Consider the following 27,782-nt stretch of genomic DNA (forward strand, 5'->3'; position numbering starts at 1 on the left):
ACCTCTTCTAAGTACACTCCTCTGGAGTTCTTCCTTTCCATTGCACTTTGACCATGGGAATGACCTTACTTCTCAGTTTATTCTCTCCCCGATCAAGAATCTTGAGTGGTCTGACGGTTCTTTAAGTTCTCCCGAACTTCCACATCATCAGGTTGCACCATGTTCGGAGGCAAGGCAAGCTGGTAGGCAACATGCCCTACTCTACCAAGAATCTGGAATGGTCCAATGAATCTATGGCTAAGCTTCCTCATTTCGAGGTCCCGACCAACACCGGTGACAGGTGAAAGTCTCACAAACACGTGCTCACCCTCACTGAACTCCAGTGGCCGATGCTTGTTGTCATAGTAACTCTTCTGGCGATTCTGAGCTTGCTTCAGCTTCTCTCTGATCATCTGGATCTGTTGGGTAGTTTCTTGGACAAAATCCAAGCCAAACAACTCTCTATCTCCAACCTCAGACCAATAGGTAGGAGTCTGACACCTCCTACCATACAGTGCCTCGTAGGGTGCCATGCCCAGGCGAGCATGAAAATTGTTGTTGTAAGAAAACTCCACCAATGGTCGGTACCGATCCCATGTTGAGCCCTGCTCCAATGTGCAAGCCTTCAACATGTCCTCCAATGTCTGGATTGTCCGCTCAGTCTGTCCATCAGTCTAAGGGTGATAGGTTGTACTCAATCTCAACTGAGTACCAAAAGCTCCCTGCAGCGCCTCCTAGAATCGATATGTGAACTTCGAGTCCCTATCACTAATGATACTCTCAGGCACCCCATGAAGCCTCATAATCTCGCGAACATATAGTCTGGACAACTGCTCTATAGTGAAGCTCACCTTCACATGAAGAAAATGGGCAGACTTAGTCAATCTGTCCACAATGACCCAGATAGAGTCAACCCCAGCCTGAGACTTAGGCAATCCCACTACGAAGTCCATGGAAATGCTCTCCCATTCCCATTGTGGAATCTCCAGAGGTTGAAGCTTACCAGACAGTTTCTGGTGTTCAATCTTCGCTTTCTGACATATCAAACACTTGGACACATACATCGCTATGTTTTTTTTATGCCCAGCCATCAAAAATTCCTCTTCAAGTCTTGATACATCTTTGTAGCCCCAGGGTGGATAGTGAATTCGCCCTTATGAGCCTATGACATCACCTCCTCAGTCAATTGACCTCTAGGTACTTCAATCATCTTCTGGAACATTAATAATCTATTCTCATTCCAAGACACACCATCTTGGTTCTTCACATAATCAAGGCACTCTCTTTGCACTTGCGCTTCTTTAATCTTCTCCATTAGCTCATTTTCCACTCTTACAGTTTCCATCTCCAGAAGTGCACCCCCAAACAAAGAGGTCACTGTTGTAACACCCCGTATGCATCTGGTTTGTTAACATTACATCGTATTAAGCTGCGCTTAATAAAAATTGCGAAATATCTTTTTCTTTTCCAATTATGACGTCATATACTTAGCCAAGTTGATTACTTAATCAATTTCATAAAAACATCGCCTGTATGTAAATTGCAATAAGACATCTACTGATATACCTCAATATATAAATAAAGTGAGTATCTAAAACCACGGATCTACAACTCGTAGTCCGGACCATAATCCTGATTGTCCATGCTCACCAAATCAACAACGTCTCAACAAGATGATATACAATCATAAACTGAAGCTAAAAGCATATAAGCAGCATGCATAACCAGCATCCAACAAGTCAGCATAAAATAACAGCAATTCTAACTCAGCTCCGGCCTCCTGCCGCCTGAGGTCTCAACCCCAACAATTACCTGAACCTGAAATAAGCGCCCCAAACATGGGGTGAGATCTGTAACAAAAATCTCAGTAAGACAAGGGGTCCTCAAGGATCTTTCACCCTAAGCTCACTTACATGTGCAATATAATTTCAAAATCAATTTAACAATATAATTCCCAAAATAGTGCAATGCAGCAGATAATCATGTCATGTGGTTATAACTATTCTACTGATCAGAGAAATGCAGGAATACGTCTATTACCCACACAGTACCTTGCCACCAATTCTAAGTGTTACACACTCAGTTTCTCTGAAGAGAATTTCACATCCTCAAACAGAGCACCATCACGCTTAAGTAATGGCGTAAGGCCTCTTGCCTCAATAACAACATGACCGGTGCTTCCCATGGAGACACGCTCAGTCGGAAGAAGTCTTTCGCCGAAAAAACCTTAGAACACTACTTTAACTCAGCCAACTTTGGTGGCGACATCCGGTAGGGAGCTAATAATAAGCCCCACACCAGGCAACAAATCTATGGAGAACTCTATCTCCCTCTATGGAGAAAACTCAGGAATCTCCTCAGAAAACACCTCGAGGAATTCCCTCACCCCAAGAATGCCTGTGATATCCTCCTGTGTCCCACTCACCGAACCTCCCAACATGACATAACCAATGTCCCTGCTCACAAGGTTCTCCTAGCCCGCAGTAATAAAGGCGAGGAACTGGTTGTGGAAACACACGGAGACATCACCACACACTGGGCACAAAATCAATCAAACAATCATTACACAACTATTGGACAATCCATCCACACCAAGGATGATTTCCAAATTAGCCATCGACAATCCAATCAGATCTACCGAGTAATCACAGCCATCCCACTGAAACACGACATCTCGATGTACAGTGGAGGTATCACACTTTTCTCCGGTGGCGGTAGTCAACCGCGACGGTGGAGAAAGCACAAACATGGGCAACTCAAGCCCCAAAGCAATCGGGGTTGCAACAAAAGAATGCGTAGCCCCGGAATCAAACAATACATCAACAGATGATGCACCAAAAACAGTACCTCAGACAAGGTTCGGAGCTCGATCCGACTGCTGACGATCCAGGATATAAACTCGCCCAGTGGCAGGTGGCACATCTGGTGTCGTTGTAGGTGGAAGGGGAACCATCTGAAGTGGAACTTCCTGAACTGATGCAGCTCTCGCCGTCGATGACAGACACTCTCTAGCATAGTGGCCCTCCTTGCCACACTGGAAACAAATAGTCTGGCCGGTAGCACACGACCCCAGATGAACCCTCTCACATCCCGTGCATCTGGGAGTAGGAAGTCTCGTCGCACTCCCCTAGCAGCCAACTGTTTCCCTTTTCCTTTTCCAGCAAACTTCCTGTCTTTCCAGGAAGTGGAACTATCAGCTTCTTTCATCTCAGCAATCTTGGCCCTCTTGGCCTTAAACGAGTCGCAGAAGTCCTCGATGTCCCGACACTGCTGCACCAGTGTCCTAAAGTCTCTCGAAGCAGAACCAGCAAGGTAACCAGCAATATCCTCACTATGTCCCCTAGGGAACTTAGCATCCAAGAAAGTCGGAGTAGGCCTCGCCATCTTGAAGTGCGCAAACTTCACCAACTGGTTGAACTTGGCCAGGTACTCGTCAACCGACAACAAGCCCTGAACCAACCTGTCAAACTCTCCCTGCTTCCTTTCCTGTGCATCATACGGGAAGTACTGACCCAGAAAGCAATCCTCGAAGAATGGCCACGTCATCACATGACCCTGCATCTCGTAGACATGACAAATGTTTGTCCACCACTCATGGACATCGCCCTCCAGCATGTAAATAGCGAACATCAGCTTCTGCGGATCAGTGCAATGCATGACCTGGAAGATCTTGTCTAGCGCCTGAAGCCATCGCGCTGCCGCAATAGGGTCATAGGACCCATCAAAGGAAGGCGGCTTATGCTTTCTGAAAGCGTTCAGCCGTCGGTCAATCACGTCACGGTCCTCAGCAGGCTCCAGATAGGGTTCCATCACCCCAGTGACATGAGTAGCACTACCAATGTGACTCAGGGTATCAACCTGAACACTAGGTGGAGGCGACGGCGGTGGTGGCGGTGGAGGTGGTGGCGAAGGGAACTGACCAACAGCAGGACCAGCCCTCATCTCCTCCAACATAACCCGCATCATGGTCATGTTTGCCATCCGGTTCGCCTCAAGGACATCCTCAGTGGTCCTCCTGTTTGCCTCACGAACATCCTCCGTGGCTTTCCGGTGCGCCTCTCTAACGACGTCCATCATTGCCACGTTGGTCAATCTAGTGGCCTCCTGCATCTCAGCCAATGCAGTCAGGATTGGGTCGGGTTGACCCTCAATAGTCTCTCGTGTTCTCCTGGATCCTACCATGACTCTGCACAAGTTACACAAATTATGAGTTGATCAGACCCACGCAATGTGATCACATATGCAACATCATAAATAAAACTAACGGAGCAAACACACAAGACAGACACAACAAAACATCCTAATCATTGCAATACATACAGGCTTTTCCCTTGAACCGTTGCTCTGACACCATAAAATGTAACACCCTTTATGCATCCGGTTTGTTAACATTACATCATATTAAGTTGCACTTAATAAAATTTGCGAAATATCTTTTTCTTTTCCAATTATGACGTCATATACTTAGCCAAGTTGATTACTTAATCAATTTCTTAAAAACATCGCCTGTATGTAAATTGCAATAAGACATCTACTGATATACCTCAATATATAAATAAAGTGTGTATCTAAAATCACGGATCTACAACTCGTAGTCCAAACCATAATCCTGATACATTATTACAACTCTAAAAAAAACAAGACATAAACAAGACTATGTGTCATGGACAATCCCCATGCTCACCAAATCAACAACGTCTCAACAAGATGATATACAATCATAAACTGAAGCTAAAAGCATATAAGCAGCATGCATAACCAGCATCAAACAAGTCAGCATAAAATAACAACAATTCTAACTCAGCTCCGGCCTCCTGCCGCCTGAGGTCTCAACCCCAACAATTACCTGAACCTGAAATAAGCACCCCAAAGGTGGGGTGCGATCTCTAACAGAAATCTCAGTAAGACAAGGGGTCCTCAAGGATCTTCCACCCTAAGCTCACTTACATGTGCAATATAAGTTCAAAAGCAATTTAACAATATAATTTCCAAAATAGTGCAATGCAGCAGATAATCATGTCATGTGGGTTATAACTATTCTACTGATCAGAGAAATGCAGGAATACGTCTATTACCCACACAGTACCAGCCCATGCTGTATCAGCCCATGCTGTACCCACCCCCAAAGGGCCTCCCCATGGTTTCCCTTTAAGGCAAACACCACATAAATATCATACAACAATTGCACTTAACAGCTCCATAGCATTTCAATAAAATAGTACATGAAAATACATCATGCATATAACCATCCCCCCATGGGAAATGGTGAAACCAACAATGGCTAAACCGAGGACACGAAAGCTTACCTCGCAAGCTAAAAACCCAAACCAAGGTCCACACTAGCTCGAGGCCCACAAACAGCACAATCACAATCTGTTTTAGACCAACAACTATATCAATATTCATATTCTAATATTTTACCATGATAAACTAGACATCTTGAGGTTTCCAACGATATACTTTATGTCTTAATCGGAGTTGTATAACTCCGGTTATGATTTACGCAAGGTGACTGCTGCAAACAGAATTTCCAGCAACCAAAACGCGACTTAGAATAGACACTTCGATCAAACCACTGATCCAATGGCTACGAAAATTTACAGAGTGGTAGCCCTATGTGTTAGCTTCACATAGGTCCAGACGACACTCAATTTGGAGCTCTGTAGCCCAAGATATCAAATTTTTACTAAAACAGGTTTGTTGTTGTCCACACCAAAATATCGGGATATCTCCAACTGAATATCGGGATATCCGATATCCAGATATTTCCAACCAAATATCGGGATATCCGATATCCGGATATTTCCAACCAAATATCGGGATATCACATATCTGGATATTTACAACCAAATATCCGGATATTTCGCGTCAGAATGCAGATTTTGCATTTCGCGAGATATCAATCCCAATGGTCCATTTTTAACACTTAAACACGTTAAAGCATGCATTTTTAGGCACATTAAGGTTCATACAACTGATGGTTACTTGCTTAACTCATTAAACATGCCAAGACATCAACTTTAACCCATTAAACTCATGATCAAAGGTTAGACAACTCACCCAAAGCTCAACTAGCCAACAAAGGGTGCTCTTGGAGCTCACAAGATAACTCCAAGGTTCTGACTTCTTCAAGAAACGAAAATGAACCAACAAGATGAGTTCTTTCTCCTCAAAGGTCACTACAAGAACCTCACAAACCAAGCACCAAGCTCCCACAACCTCAACTAGCAAGTCAGCCCTTACAAAACATTCAAAGAGGCAAACTCAGAAAAGAAACACCCTTCTTACACCTTCACAAGACTCAAACTCACAAAGCTAAGATGTTTAGAAGGATCAAGAATGGAGAAAGGTGATTACTTGGGCTTTTTCTTCAAGAAAAAGGAGGTGACAAGCTAAGGAGAGCCAAACGCAGAAATGGAGGCACCAAAGGTCACGTTGGAAAATGTGAAATCTGACCTAGGATCATGTGCCAAGGCTATATATAGCCACTTACGTTTTAATCACACAGTATTAACTTTAATTGCTACGCTTAGCATTTTAATCCCAAACTGAGGATTCTTAACCTACTCAATTTTACAAGATTTATCATATTTTTCTTATATTTTTCTGAGCACCTTTTCGGTACGCGCTTTTCATAGCTGGTATCATATTCTGGCACCAGTTCTCATTATTTGGACTTGAAACTCGTTTTGCAAGTCCTATATATTATTCTAGTAATCATCATGCACTTACTTTAATTTTCTGAGATACTTTTTCGGTACGTATTTATACCGACTAGCAGAACTGGTATCTGCCATTTTCTTCCGAAAAGCGACTTTCAGCATTCTTAATCACTTACCATAATTATTAGGGCCTTATAATAATTATTAGGGTCAATTATGAAATCATTTCCTATTTTCTCATAATTAATTAATTAAATTCCTTAATTAACGGTGCGGGTTCTTACAACTGTCAAGTCCCGATATAATAACCCTAATCATATGACTTTTAAATTAGAGGGTTATAATGAGGACCTTATGGTCATAAATGGATTGAGGATGAAACTCTAAGAATTTTGATACTCATATTGAGGGTATTCTACACAGGTGAATTTTCATCTATTAATTTTGACTGCTGACACAGTAACAGTCAGTAGAATAGCTTTAAGTGAGAAAATTATAGTTAGAGAGCTAATATAATGATATAAACATCATGAATGAGGTTAGAATATGATTTGATGAAGATTGATACCCATATTGGGGTATTTCAGAAAAGTCACTTCTGCCGGGTATTTTGTACTGCTATAGTAGCAGCCGGTAGAATCCCGAAATGGGAAAAAGATGAGAAAATGGAAATAAAGACCAATATATGCCTAACAAGTCATAATTAGACCAAAAATGTTAAAGTTAAGAATATTATGAAATCCGGGTACAGTTAAAAACACCGATAAAGACTACAGTGCAATTAAACAACTATTAGTGGATCTGTGATCTACTAATCAAATTTTTAAGTTATGAACCTGATAATTAGACAAAATTAATGTTAAGTACTTAAAGTTAGAGTCTTGGAGGTTTTTGGATAACAAATTTGACGATGGTTCAGATAAAAATTATACCGGGTCTCACTAAAGGACGAATGTCTCTTAAGTGACATGGAACCCCTCTTAATTGACATGGTTTTGTGAAGAACAAAGGCTATGGAGTTGTGTTCTTGAGCTCCCTTGAAGAACCACACTTGTTTGCTTGTTTCCTTTGATTTTTGGGTAAGTGTTCTTGATTTTTTCATGAAAAATCTCATATTTTCTTCTTGTTTTCTTGAGCCTAACTCTTGAGCATGTTCATGAAGATGTCTGCTTGCCTAAAGGTGTGTTCTTGGTGGAAAAAGGTGGAGCCTTGAGATAAAGGAGGAAGCTTGAAGATGTAAGCCTCCATTTGAGAAATATGAACCAAAAAGTCTCTCTTTTTGTTGTGTGTGTGCCAAGGTTTTGTTATGTATTAGAGAAATATTGTTTAAAATTTTTTAATGCCATGGTTTGATGATGATCCTTAAGGGTGGGTGTGTTTTGAACATGGAATGATGGATTGGATGACTAAAGGTGCCACCTTTGGACCTTTGAGTGATGTTCATGTAAAAAGATGACTATGAACCCTATATGGACCCTTGATGATTTCAGCCATGTCATGTAATAATAAGGTTTGATGACAAAAAAACGTGATTAAGTTGTTAAGTATGGATAAATAATTAGAAAGATTATCTAGGTGGGTTAACTCTAAGTAAAACTCGCTGATCATGATTAATAATGGCTAAAAACTTTAATTAAAATAGCTCATCAAATCTGCCCCATAAAGTATATAAGGGTTTAGTTGTGTTAAAATTAAGGAGATGTTGTTATCAAAAAAAAAAAAAATTAAGGAGATGTTGAATGATGGGATTAATTAAGGGTAGGGATTAATTAACAAAAGTAATTAAGGATTTAACTCTAAAATGGGACTAAAGTAGGATTTAGGTACACTAATTAAGTAATTAGTAAAATTTAAGTATCATGACATAATGAGACTAAGGAGATTTCATAATGTGACTTAATAATAAAAAAATCCAAGAATTAAGGTGAATTTGGATTTATAATAAAAAGTAATTAAGGTTTGTTAAGTAAACACATTTAAGGCTAAGTAACCAGTTTTTAGGCAAAATTGGGGAGAGCATATCTCCCTCCATAGAGGTCATATACGGCTTTTCCTTATATCAAATTGAAGCTAGAGATGTTAGCTATGTTGTGCCAAAAGTTTGTATCAATTGAAGATGTATTTCATTCTGTATGTTCGTTTGAGTGAGGACTGCACAGGGAGGCCATGTGCAGGGGCTGTGCATGGCTGCAACTTCCACGAATTGTTTCTCCCTATGTGCTTACTCAAATTAGGCACATAATATGACGAATTAAAGATAAAGGTGTCTAGTTTTCTAAATAAATATTTGAGAGCAATTGGTTTTGTAGAGTTTCCATAATCACAGAAATGGTAAAGGATGTTTAGGCCCCTGTTCGGAGTTGGCAAACAGCTTTGCTTGTCCAACTTCAAATGGTGATAACTAGAGCTAGGAAACTCCAAATGAGGCATGTGATACCTTGTTGGAAACTTAATTGACTCTAGATTAACATATTAAAAATTTATAATTTTATAACAAGTGAGTTGTGATCAGTGACTATAAAACAGAAGCATGTACAGTTTTGGGAAAACCGTAAAAGTGATATTTAAGCTAAGTGGGCTTAGGGGAACCCTTAGTAAGTTATAATAACCATAAATATGGCTTGGATGAGTTTAAAATAATCTAATTTACCTAAGTGAGCCTTGCATGTGATTCTAAATTATGTAATTATTTGAAGATTTAGGTAGCTTGTAATAATGCACTAAAATGCGTAATTATGTAATAATTGGTCTAGACTTGTAATGGGCATATTATTAGCATATTAGTATGAAAAGTGGAATCATTAAATGATTAAGTAGTGGATATGACTTGATTAATTAATATGTAATTAATGATGTGAATGGTTCATACTCTAGGTGTGCCTAGAGAACCATGCACTTGAGGATTTTGTTGGAGCATACGTATATCATTGGAGTGTGGGTTTGTACTAAGCTCCCTGAGGTAAGCTCCTAGTTCTAGTTGACTCCTCTCTCTTGTGGCCCCACCATGATGGTGGACATTATGGTTGTATTGTATGAGAGTATATGGTATGATGTATATGTGCATTCATTCACATTCACATAGATGTTATATGATCTTGATGTTATGATGATGCACTGATGATATATGTTATGAGGATCCTGGCCAGTGATTATGGTATGTAGGTTTCCTATGACTTGTCTCTGGGGGCTGTATCATATAGAGGTTGTGTTGACTGTCTATGGCTTGACCCTGGAAGTCACACAGGTGTAACTGTCTATGGCTTGACCCTGGGAGTTACACAGGTGTAACCGTCTATGGCTTTGACCCTGGGGTTACACAAGGATGATATGATGATGCTATATTTATGTTGTATGTCTGTATTATATGCTTTATATCTGACTTGTCATGCAGGAAGTGGGCTCAGGGGTTAGAGGATCCTCTATGAACCTTGAGCTTACTGAGATGTTGTTATCTCACCCCGTTTGAGGACATCATTTCAGGTACCCAGAGTAGTGGTGATGCTTCTAGGGGCAAGGCCCCCGCATTGGAGTAGTTGATGATGCAGCTGGTGATTTTATATTATGTTTAGATTTGATGTTGGCATGTAGACTTGTTAACATGCTTAATTATTTTATAGAGATTATTGTATGTATTTATTTAGGCTCATGATTGTATTCTTAGAGCCATGGATTATTTACTGATGCTTTTATACTTTGAATTAATATAGACTTGATACATGTATTCAGTTAATTTGGGCATGGAGCCTTATTATTTGTATTGACCCATTGAGGGAATTGCAGTCCGTGTGGGACTTGCAAGTTATCTATTTAAATTATTGTATCAATTAGGTGACCTGTATGTGCGGGACCATGTTCCCAGTTATCCGAAATACAGCCGTTATGCTGTCCGAGAGACTCCGTCTGGAATGACACTTGATGTCATATCTTGATGGTCAATGGCCACTAATACTGGCTAATGGGATTAATTAGTAGATGTATGTTTAGATTTATACTTTCGCAGTATCTCACGTGAACGTTTTTAGAAATGTTTTTATAAAATGTTTTGGAAAAAGTTTATTCATATTTTTACGAGACGTTTTATTAATCTTTAAATAAAATCTTCCGCTGTGTACGCTATAATATCATGATGTTAACAACCGGAGTACTACAAGGTGTTACACCCGAAACTTTTTGATGACATCAAAGTCACCCACCATCAAACTAGATAGACTCACATATTTTCGACTCAAAGCATCCGCTACCACATTGGCCTTTCCCGGGTGGTACTTCAACTCAAAGTCGTAGTCCTTCAAAAATTCCATCCATCTCCTTTGTCTCATGTTCAGCTCCTGCTAGTCAAATAGGTACTTTAAACGTGGTCACTGAACACTACAAACTCCATGCCTTAAAGGTAATGTCTCCAAATTTTAAAGGCAAAAACAATCGCAGCCAACTCCAAGTCATGAGTCAGTTAGTTCTCCTCATGAGGCTTCATCTGCCTCGAAGGATAAGTAATCACTCTACCAGTCTGCATCAACACACAGCCCAGCCCCTTCTTAGAGGCGTCACAATAAAGCTCAACCTGCTCAGCAGGATCAGGAAGAACCAACACTGGTGCAATGGTCAGTTTTTCCTTCAACTCTTGAAAGCATTCCTCACACTCGTGAGTCCACTCAAACGGAGTCTCCTTCCGGGTCAGGTGAGTCAGTGGCAATACCATCTTGGAGAATCCCTCAATGAATCGCCTATAGTAACCTGCCAAACCAAAAAAACTCGTCACTTCTGTAACTGTTTTTGGGTCTCTCCCAATCCAACACTGCCTCAATCTTGTTTAGATCTACTGCAACTCCTTCTGCAGAAATCACTTGCCCAAGGAATTTCATCGACTTGAGTCAAAACTCACACTTTAAAGGCTTAGCATAAAGCTTTTTCTCCTTAAGCACCTGTAATACAATCCTCAAGTGCTCTGCTTGCTCCTCCTCATTCTTGGAGTAAGTCAAAATATTGTCAATGAAGATGATCACAAAACGGTCCAAGTATGGCTGAAAAATACGGTTCATATAGTCCATGAATATCGTTGGTGCGTTGGTGAGTCCAAACGGAATCACCAAATACTCATAATGACCGTATCTCGAACGAAACACGGTCTTTGGGATATCCTCCAGCTTAACCCGAATCTGATGGTATCCAGACCAAAGATCAATCTTGGAATACACGCAAGCACCTCGAAGTTGATCCAACAGATCATCAATGCGAGTGAAGGGATACTTGTTCTTGATTGTCACCTTGTTCAGCTGTCTGTAATCGGTGCACAATCGCACGATCCCATCTTTCTTCTTAACAAAGATGATCGGTGCTCCCCATGGAGACACACTCGGTCAAATGAAATCCTTCGCAGGAACTCAAGAATCTCCCTCTGTAACTCAGGTGGAGACATCTGTATAGAGCTAATGAAATAGGCCCCACACCAGGTAACAAGTCAATGGAGAAGTCTATCTCCCTCTGTGGCAGAAACTCAAGAATCTCCTCAGGAAACACCTCGAGGAATTCCCTCACCACAAGAATGCCGGTAATATCCTTCTCTGTTCCACTCACCAAACCTTCCAACATGACATAACTGAATGCCCCTGTTCTCAAGGCTCTCCTAGCCTGCAGCACTGATATATAAGGAGAAGAACTGGTGGTGGAATCACAAGGAGACATCACCACTTGCTTAGCACAACAATCAATCATCACACAATTTCTGGACAACCAGTCCATGCCAAGGTTGATCTCCAAATTAGCGATCGGTAATCCTATCAGATCTACCGAGTACTCACGGCCATCCTACTGAAACACGACATCGCGATGTACAATGAAAGTATCGCACTTTTCTCCGGTGGCGGTAGTAACCCGCAACGGTGGAGAAAGCACAAAAATAGGCAACTCAAACCCCATAATAATCGAGGTTCCGATGAAAGAATGCGTAGCCCCAGAGTCAAATAATACATCTACGACACAACTACCAATAGAAACTGTACCTCTCATAAGATTCGGATCTCTGTTTGACTCTTGCCGATCCAAGGTATAAACTTGGCCAGTGGCTGGTGGCACCACAGGTGCCGCTGTAGGTGGAGTAGGAATCATCTGCAAAGGAACCGCCTGAACTGCTGCAGCTCTAACAGCCGATGAAGGAAAATCTCTGGCATAGTGGCCCTCCTTGCCACAATGGAAACAAATGATCTGACCGGTGGCACACGACCCAACATGTGATCTACCACATCCTGTACACCTGGGAGTACTGGGAGGTCTAGCTGCACTCCCCTGAGTCGAAGTCCTCTTAAACTGATTTGGCGCCTGCCTAGCAGATAACTTCTTCCCTTTACCTTTTCTCCAAACTTCCTGTCTCTCCAAGAAGTGGAGCTACCAGCTCCCTTCAGCTTAGATACTTTGGCCTTTTTGACCTTGCTGACCACACATACGTCCTCAATATCATGGCACTGCTGAACCAAGGTGCCAAAGTCTCGGGATACCACTCCCGCTATCCTGTCTGCTATCTTCTCACTAAGCCCCCTCCGGAACTTAGAAGCCAAGAATGTCGGTGTAGGCATAGCAATCCTAAAGTGTACAAATTTAGCCAGTTCATTGAACTTAGCCAAGTACTCGTTGATGGGACGTAAATTTGTTCCCATCTAAGTCCATTTTGATGGAAAAATACCATACGTTCCCTCATCTGATGAGCAACTTCAGCATGAAAATCACTTGTTTTACACATTTGTGACAAAAACACAGTGGGGGAACGGATGGTAACGTATTCCTTTAAAATATATTAAAAGGGGAACGAACTGAGACGCATTTAATGCACCTGCTCCATTCATTTAATGCTTCTGTACACTTTGCAGGTAACGTAGAGTTAAAGACTTCTAAAAAGCAAGGCGGTGCACCAACTGAGCAGCTGGAAACATGAAGAGTAGAGAATCAAGAGTTCTCATTGGCTGAAAACAGAAGCAAAACATAGGAAGGCCTGCAAACAACGACTAATCAACACCAAATCATGTTCCATTCAGCAATTCATGCAAGCTTCACACTCTGCTACCACAGTCCCGTCCCCTCATTCAAGCAACTAGCTCCAAGGGAATTACAGTCTTGCCATTCCTCTTCCAGCTATAAATAGGACCTCCCTCACACAAAAACATCATCGAATCCTGGAGGGTTTGCAGTCAGAAAGGAAGAGATCACTTAGTAGTAGTTAGTAACTTAGTTTAATTTTCAGTTGTAAGTATTGTTAACGACAACCCCTCTTCCTTTCTCTGTAAACAACCATCAAGACTTCTCACGAGCAAATACTCATCTTTCTCCATTTTCTGTTTTCTTTTGTAAACTGTCTTTTAAATTAATATAAGTGTTTTTCTCGTCGTTCCAATCGTTATCTCTTGACTGAATCTCGGGTCTATGTGATCTCAGTTGAGAATAATTATGTTTAAACTATCAGCCATGAGCTGAACTATCTGTGGAACGGGTAAACTGTGAAACTCTTAAAGAACTGTTTTCAAAACTCTTGACCGAAGCTTTTTGTATTTCTTTGGCTAAGTAAGCTATATTCATTGTGCGCCAATGGAAATTGGGTACATATTGAGAAAGGAACTTTCATAAGGAAGGGATTTCAGACAGCTTAGCCATTGGGGGAAGGTAGATGTCATGGCAAAAACGCTACTGGTCACCTTAGGAATAAGGGGCCAACTCGTCCATTTTAAGGTTCTGAACTAAGTACCTATTGGAGTCAAGGGAGCCATAGGAATATGGAAACTTGTGAGCCATCTAGACCATGAGCTGAGGAATCAGAGTTGGCAGGCAAAGAAACTGGGACAAAGCCAAAAGGTGCTAAGTCTTGAGCAGAGAAAATAGCCCCTTTAAGAGTGAAGCAGTGAATCCGTTCCTTCTGTTAAACTGTTTTAACCACCACCTTGTTGTCTCTTGATTATAGTTATTTCTGTTTTAGTAATTTTATTTTATTTTGTTTAGTACTTATAAAAACTCCAATGATGTTATCTCACCTTCTTCTAAACAGGAAGGATCACATACATAACGCAGCGAGCAACTGTTTGCCATCAGGTTGAACCTACTGTTCCTGAGGAACGTTGTCAAGACTGTAGGGAACATTTGACCAGACAGTTCATTTACTAACTTTTCTTCTCATTTTCACTCTTTATAAACTGTGATACAACAATAATTAGCACTCTATCCTCGTGGGAACGATAATTTGGGCATTAATACTCCCTTTATTACTTGATGCGTGCACTTGCGCACTTGGTTGGAACTGAGGGACGAATCTGTGTTCTGCAAGAACAGAAGAACGTCCCCTATCAGAACTTATATTTTTCCACCATCAGCAAACCACCCAACAAGTTTTTGGCGCCGTTGCCGGGGATAAAAACACTAACTGTTGTTCTTATCATTGTTTTCTAACACATATACTGTATATCTGCCTTTACTTTTATATTATTTTTTTCTCTTTATCTGCTGTGCATATATATACCTTGTGCTATTGGTTTATGAGTGAAGAGTTTGAAACAGACTCTAACCACTCCATTGAAGTACCTGAGTTTCTTTTTGATCCTGAGCCAGAACGTACACTCCATAGGAGAAGAAGGAACCTTAGGGAAAGATTTCCTAAAAACATGGCTGATCACAATAATAACAATGAAGAGGTTCCCCCTGAACAGAACTTCAAAACTTTGGCTGCTTCTTTCAGGAACAGACTAGATAGGGGAGTAATCCTTCCCCCTGTAGCACCAAATTTTGAACTAAAACCTATCATGTTCCACATGATTAGGGAAGCAGGGGTCTTCAATGGACTCCCTGCAGAAGATCCTTACACACACCTCACAACAGTCCAAGATATTTGTGATAATTTTAAAGTTGAGGGTGTAACAAAGAAGAGCATGAGAATGAGGTTTTTCCCTCACTCATTGGGTTTAGAAGCTAAAACATGGATGAAAACTCTCACCCCTGGATCAATCCACACATGGGAAGAACTCTCTAACAAGTTCATAGAGAGGTTTCTCCCAATGTCTCGATAAGCTGAAGTTAGAGCTGAAATCTCTAACTTCAGAATGTTTCATGGAGAAAATCTCTATGAAGCATGGGAGAGATACAAGGACATCATAAGAAAATGTCCAAACCATGGGGTAGAGAGTTGGGGAATGCTACAATCTTTCTATAAAGGACTTGACCATACTTCTCAATCTCACCTAGATTTTGCTGCAGGAGGATATTTCTTTACAGGAACACTTGAATAAAGATACAAAATCATAGAAGGGACTACTGAAAGATGTCTCCAATGGCCAATAGACAGAGTGAGCCCAGTAAGGAAGCCAGACATGCTAGAACTGGATAAACAAACAGCCATGGAAGCCAGACATGCTGGCATCACTCATGAATGAAGTGAAGAACCTGAAAGCTGACCAAGCAGCACAAAGGATGGAAGTCTTACAACTCACAGCAACTGAAACAGAACCATGCTCAGCCTGTGGTGACCTTCATGACTCAACAGACTGCCCATCCACTGCATTGGTGTGTTATGCAGAAAATTTTGGCAATAGGAACTTCACCAGAGACAATCAACAAGCAGGACGAAATACACATTCAAGCCCTGGAGGAACTATCATTAAGGATCAGAACCACAACACCCAACGGAGGCCACCCATTAACCAGAGACCATTCAACAACAATCAGCAGCAGTATCAGCAAGGTAGCAGCAGTGGAACGTTTGAACAAAGAAGAAACAACTACGTTCCGTTCCACAAAGATGACCAACGCATCAACACCCTGGAAAATTATGTCAAAGAATATGAAACCAGGAATAATGCAGTGGTCAGGAACATTGAGTCCCATCTGGGGCAGATTGCTGCCAACCTTCAACGCATCAACATTGAGTCCCCTCAACCATTTCTGAAACCCCTTGAGAGGTAAGTACCATGTCTAGCTAAAGACATTAAACTAAGCGCTGACTGAGAGGCAACCCAGTAGATACATTTGCTCTCTAACTAAGAGAAAAGTTTTGGGGTGGTTATCTATAACTACATAGCTCCCAAAAAGGAGGGAACATCTGATGTTTCTCTCCAAAAAGTCCAAATAAAGTACGTTCCGTTCCAGGAACGTAGTTTTGCGGTGGTCCCTGACCATACAATCCCAATATAAAAAAAAATATATATATATATATATATATATATATATATATATATATATATATAGATGTACTTATATGTTTTGTTATATGTTCATTAAATAATAGGTGATAGGTTAGTACGTCCCCTTTTCCTTACTTAGTACTCACTATTGCATATCTTCTTATTATTTATTTCAGTTAGTTATTTATTTATTAGTTAGGAAAAGACAAAGGGAACATTCCCTGGGTTAGGAGATAAGAGTGACTGGGACACCTGTCCCTGCTGAGTCACTTAAAAAGGTACGAAGCCATATCCAATTTGCATTCACTGCAATTCTTGGAAACGCGCGCAGAAAAAGCAACCGTCTCCTCAACCATTAAGACAACTGCACCCTTTCCTTTCCCCTCTCTCCCACGTCTCGACCTAAACCGTTCCATCTTCTCAGACTCATCCCATCAGTAACTGATCACCTACTGCTGACCACTCGTTCTGTAACGTCCCCATTCCACTACCTCTTCAACCTCCTCTCCTTAATCTCCACATCCCAGAAACCTTTCATTTTCTCGCCCACAATCTATTTAAACTCGGTCTCTGATTTCTTCAAGTTCTACTACTTCCATTCAACTCAAAACCCTTTTATCCATCCTGCATTTTTGCCCCAACTCCCTTTCTGAACAAAATGACTAAGCTCTCATTTAAAGTGATCCCTGTAGCCAACCGCGGCGAAGAACCAGAGCTCACTGAACCCACCATCATTCTGTACCCAGAAAGGAACATTTCTCTGCATCAGGACAAAGTGGTTCTGCCTCCATTTGTGAAGAAATCACTGGACAAACTTCGGTGGTTGCTTTTCGCCACTGATGACCGTGAGTTGAACTTGAACTGGGTGGGAGAATTCCTATACCAGACGAGAAGGCTTCCCGAAGAGGAGGCACCTGATGTGGTCACAGTGAGGGGAAAACAAGTATCATTTCCCCCGCTGATGTCCAGGAAGTACTCCACCTTCCCACCGTCACCAATTGTCCGTACCAGAAGTACTTGGACGGTAGGGAGGAGTACACTTTTCATAGGAATCTAAAGCAGAAAGTAGCCTTGGACAAACCCAACTACTACAAAGGGTCCCTCTGCAAGGGGAGCATGAAGGACATAGCCAGGTTCTGGGCACTGTTTGCCAACTCCAACATCACCCCCACCTCTCATGAAGCCTCTGCTAGCTGGGGACTTCAAGTTCAAATTTACTGCATCATCAAGCACATCCATTTTGATGCAGTAACCCTCATCTACAACAGCTTGCAGAGGGACATAAGGAAGACTAAGGTCTTCCTCCCCTGCCTCATCACCAAACTCTGCAGGAGAGCTGGTGTAGAGGAACACCCAGATGACACCATGAAGGTGGCATCTATCATTGATGCTAAGACCTGGAACGGTCTTAAAAGCACCTACATTGACACCACCCAACCTATTACTGCCAATCTCAGACGTTCCCCTACCAGAGATAGTGAGGAGGAAACATCTGTGGGCTCACTGAAAAAGACTACCAAGACCACTCCTACAAAATCCTCTTCCTCTGGCCACGTTCCGGCCAGAAGAACCATCCTTCCTCCTACCAAGGTGAAGAAGAATACCCCTGTTGCTACTGATGGCAAGCAGGGCAAGAAGAAATCTCCTGCCAAACCTCCCCTAAGAAAGGGGGAACGTTCGAGTCAGAGGATAAAGAGGGTCCTCAACAGCAATAGGCCAGAGGGAGCATCCTCTGCAAAGCCTATCACCCTCTCTGACCAGGAGAGTGAAGACAATGAGCCTTTGGCAAAAAGGCTGAAGGCTGGCAGAATGTCAGCACCAAAACCAGCTGCAAAGGAGAAATCCCCAAGCAGCTCAAACTCTACATTTTCTGACATTCCATCCCCACCACCTGCTCACTCTCCACTACAACAAATCACCCCACAACCCTCTCCTAGGCAACAACAAGGACAGGGACAGAAAGACAAAGAAGCAGCATCTGCTGCAGAGACATTAGTGGCTGAGCAAGAGGCTCAGCCACAGAAGAAAAATGACAAAGGAAAGTGGATTCTTATAGAACCCCCTAAGAAGAAAGCAAAGACAACAGGCCATAGGCAGATCAATCTGGGGGGGCCTTTGTCATTTCCTGTCATCCGTCCCGATACATCTGGGGACGAAGCTCTTGCCAGAGCTTTGGTAGAAGAAGAAGGGATGGCAATTCCTCCACTGATGGAGGAACAAGCTGTGACCATGCCCTCATCATCCAGACCACCAGTGGATGAACCCAGCACAACACCTATCATACCTCCTGCTACTCGCAATAACCAACAGAAGAAGCAACCTACTTCCTCCCCTACTGCAGCAATCCCCATTGCAGCTAGAAGAAAATCGCAAATTGGGATTGCTGAAATCTTTGAAATGCAGGGAGAGAAGTTAGAAAAACGGCTGCCAGCAAAGAAATCCGTCCCCCAACTTGACATGACAAGCACCAATGCATAGCTGCAGGCTCTAAGGGACGGACTGGCGCAGCTCTCCTCTGCCTTCAACACCTTTCAGGAACAGCAGAAGGAGGAGAGAGAACAACAGCTCAGCACCATAAAAACAGCCATCAAGGAAGCCAGTGCTGCATCCTATAAATCAACACTCCAAGTAGTCCAAGGAGAAATTGCTAAGGCAGCTAACTCCCTAATCCTTTCCAACTCTCTACGCAACCACACAACATAACTCTTACTCAACAGGCTCGTCTCCAAACAAGCTGAAGAACGTAAGGAAACCAAAGAAGCCATCAGGGCCTTTGGAACGTACCTGGAGAGGAGGATTCATGAGTTGGAAATGAGACTGCTGGATGTTGAAAAACAAGTCATCCATTTTCGCACTGGCAGAACCATGATGAGATCCACCATCAACTCCCTGGTCGCAATCATCAGTGATCTACTGAAGGATGCTGAGAAATGGCTCCCTGTAAATGAAGTCCGCAGATTGCAAGATCTGCTCAGGAGGAGACCATTGACACAGGAGGAGATTGATGAAGCCAAGGAAGCTGAAGCTGCAAAAAGGAACCCTTGGGACAGGAGACCTCCATAATGAAAAGGAGAAACCCTCCTATTTATCTTAGCTTAGTTTGTTTTCAATCCTGTTTTTAATTTAGTTTCTTTCCGTTCCCTTGTAGTTGCATTCAAACTTGAATAAACTCACTCAAATATTCTCCCAACAGTTCGTATCTTTTGGAGCTGATTTTGATGACTAAATGACACTCACCAACAGCCAAAATCAGCGCCCCAATCTTCTTGGATCATGTCCAAAAGATCTCCTCTTGATACTAGTGATTTGTTCCAACAAGATCTTATCTTATCCTTTTGTTATGAAACAACTTTTCATAGCCAATTCAGATTTGAATTCAAATATTCAAATTCAAACATTCAAACATTCAAATTCAAACTTTCAAACATTCAAATTCAAAATTCAAATTCAAAATTCAAAATTCAAAATTCAAAATTCAAAATTCAAATTTCAAAATTTGAATTCAAAATTCAAATTTCAAATTTCAGATTTCAAATTTCAAATTTCAAATTTCCAATTCAAAATTCGAATTTCAAAATTCAATTTCAAAATTCAAATTCCAAATTTCAAAATTCAAAATTCAAAATTTAAATGTTTGATAATTAATTTAACCAATTAAATTAATTAGTAGTGTCTTGGACTATCCAAGCCCATTACTGTGATCCATGCGCCCTCCACCCTCAAGGTCGACTTCCAAACTACTTCTTGGACTAATGACCATTATTAGGCCTAATACCTTTAATGCTAGTTCATCTAGACAATTAGGTGTTAGCGTGTGACCCATTATGTCCAACATAGCCACTGACATAAATGGGTTTGGGCCCAATAAGCCCACAACCCATCTAATGACAACAGAGAGCACTAGCAATGCTTTGTTGCCCCAGAACTAATTAGATTAATGACTTGATCATCCTATTACACATATTTGGTTGCTGTATGTATTTCCTTTCGTCTCGGTTACCTTCCCATAAAACCTAGGGTAAGGAAACGTATCAACCCTTGCGGTTTAGGGTAAGCTTTATTCGAAATAGGGAATCTTCAATTTACTGACTCTAAAGGCAGATCATCTCATGATCTCTTTTACTATGCATAGATTCTTGAGTCCCTGTAAATGTCATCCCGATTTCTCCAATTTACAGATAACCTAATCTCTCACAGAGATTTGACGAATTCCTTCAGCTTATCACCCTAGCCCTGTGCTTTTTCAGGACAAGCTCAACAGTATACCTATGGGTCTCCATGTTTCAGGCAGACGAGGTATACAGTCAAAGCATGCCTTCTAGAACACAGTCTAGGCAATAACTTCTGGTCTAAGGAAAGACATACCCAAATATAAAGAGACTACTCTAATGATACTCTCTGTGAGATTTCCTCATAGAGTTTGTTTTGTGTGTCTGTTCAGTGCGAGTTATACCCTTATAGGTCCACCCACGACTTTAGCTAAGACATCTCCATATCTATAGCTCATGAGGTCTTTACCTTGCATCCGAATACAAGTAGATAAGTCGTGCTAGTCTTACCCGAGATCACTGATCCCCATTCTCAGTGTTTCTAGACTAGGAACATAAAATTAGGAATAAACATCCAGTATCCTTGAATCCTCATGATCGTGATCTCATCATAGATACTCAAGAGATACCTATTTTATTCCAAGGGGTTTATCCAGTTACTCATATATAATATTAACAGTAATATCGAGACAAAATATGAAACATGATAAAGAATGCTTTTATTTATTTGCGACAATACAAAGTCCACTTATGTCCTAATCTAATCACAAGATTGTCTCTAGGACATCCATATACTAACACATCTCTCTCTAGCATATAAGTAGCAAACATCATCTTCTAGGGATCTGTACACTGCATCACCCTGAATATCTTGTCCAGGGCTTGAAGCCATCTAGCAGCAACTATGGGGTCATAGGATCCATCAGATGAAAGTGGCCTATGCTTACAAAAAGTATTTAGCCAGCAGTCTATAGTCTTGCGATCCTCTAAGGGCTCAAGGTAAGGCTGCATCAGTCCCGTCAAATGGCTCACACCCTCCATGTGACTCAAACCATCGTGGTCGGGAATATGTGTTCCTCCTCCCCCATCCCCATCATGGTGACTAGGTGGAGATAGAGGTGGTGGCGGAGGAAACTGACCCTCATTGCAGCCAGCCCTCATCTCCTCCAACATGACCCTCATCATAGTCATGTTCGCCAACCGGTTCGCCTCAAGCACGTCTTCGGTTGCTTTTCTGTTCGCCTCTCGCACGGAGTCTATCATCGCCTGATTGGCCTCTCTAGCGGCCTCTTGATCGGCTTGTCTAGCCGCTTATATCTCAGCTAATGCAGTCAGAACAGGATCAGGCTGACCCTCATTCGTCTCCCGGTTCCTCCTAGGAAGCACCATGACTCTACATATATTACACAAAGAATGAGTTGATCAGGCCCACACAATGAGGTCATGCATGCATCATCATAGTAAAACCCAAAAGAAACACAACAGACAGTTCACACAACAAGGCATCCTAAGGTATTGCAATACATACAGGCTTTTTCCCCTGAAAGTGCTCTTATACCATAAAATGTAACACCTCATGTGCACCCGGTGTATTAAACATACATATGGCAGTAGCGCAGCTAAATAAATGCGGAAGCTAACTTTTTCTTTCCAATTATGAACTATTTACTATTAACCAAGTGGATTACTTATTCCTTTTCATAATATCGCATGTATGCAAATTACAATAATGACTAACTGAATAAACTCATAGTATAAATAACTGTGTATCTAGTCACAGAATTACAACATGTAGACCGGACAATATCCTGATATATTATACAACTCAAGTAAACTCAAACATAACAGAAATCAATGTGGCATGGACAACCCGAATGCTCACCAAATCAGGCAACATAACCAAACAATAGCTCAAACCAAATAACAATCTACTGATAGTAAAACAAAATCAACATCCAGGCATATCAGCATAGCAGTATGTATAATCAACTCAACTTCGGCCTCCTACCGCTAGAGGTATCTACCCCCGAGGTACCTGTACCTGAAAATGTTCCCCAACACGGGATGAGATCTCTAAAAAGAAATCTCAGTAAGACAAAGGGTCCTCAAGGATCTCTCCACCCCAAGCTCACTTACATGTGCAATATAAGTTCCAAAACAGCATACAATATAATTTCCAAAACTGTGCAATGCAGCATATATCCATGTCATGTGTGTATGCATCCTACTGGCCAGAGAATTTAAAGGTAGGGATTACATACGTCTACAACCTACAGTACAAGGAACACCGCTTGCACCTCACCTACGAAGTTACCATCTTGTATGTCTCCACATACTCAGGGGTTATCGTCTAGGTGGTACATAACATACATATCATATGGCACTTGCACTCAATAAAATAACTCAATAGCATATCAAGAATCATCATTATTTTTGTAAAAACACATCATGCATATAACCATCCCTCCACGAGGTGTGGTGGAACCAACAATGGGCAAAATTGAGGACACGAAAGCTTACCTCTCAAGCTAACAATCCAAATAACACAATCACAATCTGTTTAGACCAGAAATCTCATCAACATTCGAAATCTAGTAGTTCATTACATTGTGACAATGTTTCCTTTTTAGTTTCATGCCTTTAGGCTTCTCTCAAAGCCATAAGCCTTTAATCTAAGTGATTCTGACTTAGTTAACTTATTATAGAGGTTCATACTAACCACTCAAGGATCCAGAAACCCAATCTACACTTCTGTTTGGACATAATAGTGCCTAACTTGAAATTTCTAGAATATCCGGATATTTCACGGGGGCATATCCAGATATCACAAACCCCATATCCAGATATCAATATCTGGATATTTCGCGACAGAATGTCGTTCTGCATTTTCGTGAAGATATCCCTCAAAGGTTCCATTTTTAACACATTTAAACGTTAAAGCATGCATTTTTAGATCCATTTAGACCAGTGTTCAGGCTAGTTACTTAATCAACTCATTTAACAAGCCAAAACTTAACATTTAACATAGAAAACTCATGAATAAAGGTTATTAATAAAGGTTATGGTCTTGGAGCTTTCCACACCCCTCAACAGTTCAGCTATGATCAGTCCACGAAAATGGTTCTCAAGTTTGGCCCTTTATTCACAAAGCTCACTACTTGGAGCTTCAACAACTCATGAAATGGTTCCTACACCACTCAAACTCAAAGGCAGTCCCCCTTACCCCACACACAGCAAGTACAACTCCGAAGATGGCACCTTTCTCCCACACCAAGCACACAACCAAGTGTCTACAATGTTTAGGTGAAAGAATCAAAGAGAAATGGTGGATTTTGGTGGAGTTTCATGAAGGGAAGAAGGGTGGCAAGTTGGAGAGCACAAAACTTCAGAAGGAGGCACGTAGGAATGTATATTTCTGACCTAGAAATCTGTGCATGCCTATTTATATGCGCATTAAGTTTAACTCGTAGGCATTAACACTAATAGCTCCGCTAATTATTTTAATCTCAAACTTCATATCCTGAACCTAGCCATTTTTCTAGGATTTGTCAATTTTTTATAATTTTCGTAGCACTTTGTCGGTACGCATTTTATACACAGTCGGTATTAGTTCGAATGTCAGTTCTCATTATAAAGACTCCGAACTTGCTATACTTGACCTAGATATTATTCTAGGAATATTCATGTGCTTATTATAATTTTCAGGATACTTCACTGGTACACATTTATACCGAGAAGCAGAACTGATATCCGCACTTTTCGTCAGACAAACGACTTTCAACGTTATTAAGCCCTTACTATAATTATTTAAGTCTTCCCATAATTATTCAAAGTCAATTGTTGAATTATTCTCTAAACTCATAATTAAATGATTAAAACTCCTTATTTATTGGTGCGGGTTCTTACATGCACCACTCTATGGGAAAATCGTATAAAAATCAAGATATGCATATTAAAATAACACTCACATGTAATTGTGGATTTAATTATGGATTAATAATTTTATCATAATACTGGCGAATAATGAAAAACGGAGTATCAGAAAAAGAAATAAAATTACCTTTGGTGAAAAAGTATTAAAAATGACAATTATGGGATATAAATGTGAGTAGACAAAGTTACCCGAAGATAAAAAGTAACATGGTAAATATTAGCATAAATGAGAGTTAAGGGAGTGGGGTAGATAAGTTTATATCCACTTGGTGAGTACAACTCACTTAAGCACCAAATCAATTCCATTTATCCTCATTCTCTTCTCTTTTCACGTCAGACGCTCTTCTTCAAGCAAAGGAGTTCTCTTTTCTTCCCTTCTCGTTTTGCTTTATCAAACCTTAGAGAAACAAGAGAGATCATCCACAAATATTTACCTTTCCTACGTACTTGTTCATCTTCTCCAGTTGTGGTATTGTATTTAAGAGAGAGAAACCCATTGGGGAGGACCCATTTTTGGACCTAGGGCTTGTTGCGATTACGGCAAGTATACCGATCGTTTCAAGTAATAAAGTAGTGAAATAAGAATATCCTCCCACGAGGATTAATGCGCAAAATACTATTATAACTCTTCCCTTTAATTTGGAAAACTCGAATTAATTGTTGAGAATAATTTTTGAATTTAAATTAAAACTAAAATTAATTGCAGTAAATAATAGAAATATCAAGAACACAAGAATTGAGAATTAAATTTAAATTTTCAGAAACAAAAGCTGCAGTTAGGAATTATTTCACCTCAGATCCTCCAAGAGTAGTTTAAATTAATTTCAATAATAATTTAACTCAGATATTTCAGACAATTCATCTTCTAAAAATAATTGGTTAAATCCTAATGTCTTAGTGACTTTAACCCTGTACTCTAATTAGAATCCTAATGTCTTAGTAATCCTTCTTAGAATAAGCATTAAACGCGATAAATTATAAAGTCTACAACTTAAGAAAGCCTATGTCTAGGTCATACAAGAATTGGTATTTTACCCCAGTCAAGACTAAAACCCCAATATGTCTATTGCGAGCCCTAACCCTCAAATCCATATAGGAGTGATCAGTTCATACAAGGATATAAAAATTCATGCAAGGTAAAACACAAATATTGAAATAATTTATTAAAGAGATTAAATCAAACCATAACTAGGATTCACATCAGATCGATAATCCTAACTACATAAATAAACTAGCCTAACATGTTCATAAATTCAGAATTACTAAATAATGAAAAATAAACAGAGTTCATGATAAAACTTGGATTAAAGACGATCAATGGTGAAGCTTTTGATCTCCAGAGTTTCTCCTCCGCCTCTGCCTTCTGCCTCTGAGTTCGTCTCCGTGTTCTCCTTTCTTTCGTCTTCTGAATGTCTGTTTCTGAAAGCCTCGTCGTCGCTTTGTATTTATAAGCTGAAAACTGGGATTTTTATTTTTGGGCCGCTCGCTGAAGCGAGCTGCTTAACGAGCACTTTTCTCCTCCTTGCTCCCTTGCTAGCTGAAGCGAGCAGTGGAGTGAGCTCTTCGCCATTTTGCTCGCTATTGCAAGCTGAAAGGCGAGCTTCTCACTGACTTTCTTCGCTGTTGCGAGGAGTGAAGCGAGCTTTGTTGTGTTGCTCGCTGAAGCGAGAAGAGGACCGAGCGTTAACAATTTTTTTATATATTTATTTAATTCTTTATATTCTTGATTTTTGATTTATCTTCACCTGATGCCAACTGCTCCTTCTTATCACTTATTAGATTAGTAGTAGTTTGTTCTTCTAGTATAAAACAACCTGAAACAATAATAAAAATTAGAATCTTAACTATTTGTTGGCATTTTCATATTCTTCAAGATTTTATTAATTAACACCATATTTTAATTATATTAATTATTATTTGAACTATTTTTCATATTAAAAATATAGTGTTTTTGACACTTATCAAACATTCCCAAATTTACTCATTGCTGTACGCAGCAATAGATTAAATTAAGAACATGGGATATATGTAAAATTTCAACAATCATGCTTAATGTGATACTCAGACAGTACATCAATCCACAATGATCAGACTTAGTAGAAAATAAAAGAGTTCAAGAATAAACATATAACTAAGCAGTATCGGAAGCAAGCAAGTTATAAATTAAAGCATGAGATCTATCAATCGAGCACACAACTAAATTTTAACACACCCCTCACTAGAAATATTAAATCACTCATCACTCATCTGTCTAAGGGGTGAATGTTTCACTCAACTTTTCACTGTATCAATACTTCCATAAGCTTGGTCATATTCTCACTCTGTACAATTAATTAACATGCATAAAAGATCAAGGGTTCTTTATTCGGGTTGTAATGGGGCTTGGCTAAAGGAAGGATAAATAAGAGAAAACTAGCTAAAGCATTGGAACACAGAGAGATCATGGTAAAGTGTAAACACTTAATAGATAATCCTTTCCCCTTTTTTTCCTCCTTTTTCTTTTTCAGCACTTTTATTTTTTTATTTTATTTTTCTGTGCTTTTTTCTTTCTCAACACCCAATACTTTTCTTTTTTTTCATTTTCCTTTTTCAACACTTTTATTTGCAAAGAAGCAATGAATATTTTTATTTTTCACCATTTTTCCAACCTTTGCTTTTGCTCAACTCTCCTAACCTCTTTTTTCCACCACTTTGAATTACATGATGAAGTACTCATGTTTACACCCTAACATGAAATTTCTACAATCCAATCCTATTTAAGGTAGTTGTGTATGTGAAGTGGCTAATTAAAACAACAGGTAATATGGAAGAAAAGGCCTAGGCTCAAAGGGCTAAACAAAGGATATCATAATGATTGGCTTTTTTTTTGGCTAAGTAGCGAAAACAATAAAATACCTCAATCATTTCAAACATGCATATAAACAACCATTCAAAGAGAAACAAAGCAAGTTCTAGAAGTATTTTCAACAGTGAAGTGCACACCGAAAAGATTTTTCTGTTTAGGCTCAAAA

The 27,782-nt window shown here is 40.3% G+C and overlaps 1 protein-coding gene and 1 non-coding gene across 2 annotated transcripts; one reads left to right on the forward strand and one right to left on the reverse strand.

Moving 5' to 3' along the window:
* Positions 1–15,682: 15,682 nt before the first annotated feature.
* On the reverse strand, positions 15,683–15,789 carry LOC133318252 (small nucleolar RNA R71). The gene has a single exon (XR_009752447.1). It is a non-coding gene; the product is annotated as a small nucleolar RNA R71 (small nucleolar RNA).
* Positions 15,790–17,447: 1,658 nt separating this feature from the next.
* On the forward strand, positions 17,448–19,267 carry LOC133318250 (uncharacterized). The gene is made up of 3 exons (XM_061520245.1): positions 17,448–17,802; positions 18,039–18,487; positions 18,551–19,267. Exons 1-3 carry the CDS (start codon positions 17,448–17,450, stop codon positions 19,265–19,267), a joined length of 1,521 nt encoding a protein of 506 aa, XP_061376229.1.
* The last annotated feature ends 8,515 nt before the right edge of the window (positions 19,268–27,782 follow it).

The sequence above is a fragment of the Gastrolobium bilobum genome, unplaced genomic scaffold (genome assembly GCF_033153095.1).
Source record: "Gastrolobium bilobum isolate Gb01-03AN ecotype WA unplaced genomic scaffold, APGP_CSIRO_Gbil_v1 utg58642, whole genome shotgun sequence".
Lineage (NCBI taxonomy): Eukaryota > Viridiplantae > Streptophyta > Magnoliopsida > Fabales > Fabaceae > Gastrolobium > Gastrolobium bilobum.

Bases quoted from the DNA above. Each gene is read 5' to 3' on its own strand.
- LOC133318250 (XM_061520245.1), top strand. From the start codon at position 17,448: ATGACTAAGCTCTCATTTAAAGTGATCCCTGTAGCCAACCGCGGCGAA. The intron at 17,803-18,038 runs GTACTTGGACGG...ATTTTGATGCAG, and splicing joins ACCAATTGTCCGTACCAGAA to TAACCCTCATCTACAACAGC. The intron at 18,488-18,550 runs GTCCTCAACAGC...CTCTCTGACCAG, and splicing joins CGAGTCAGAGGATAAAGAGG to GAGAGTGAAGACAATGAGCC.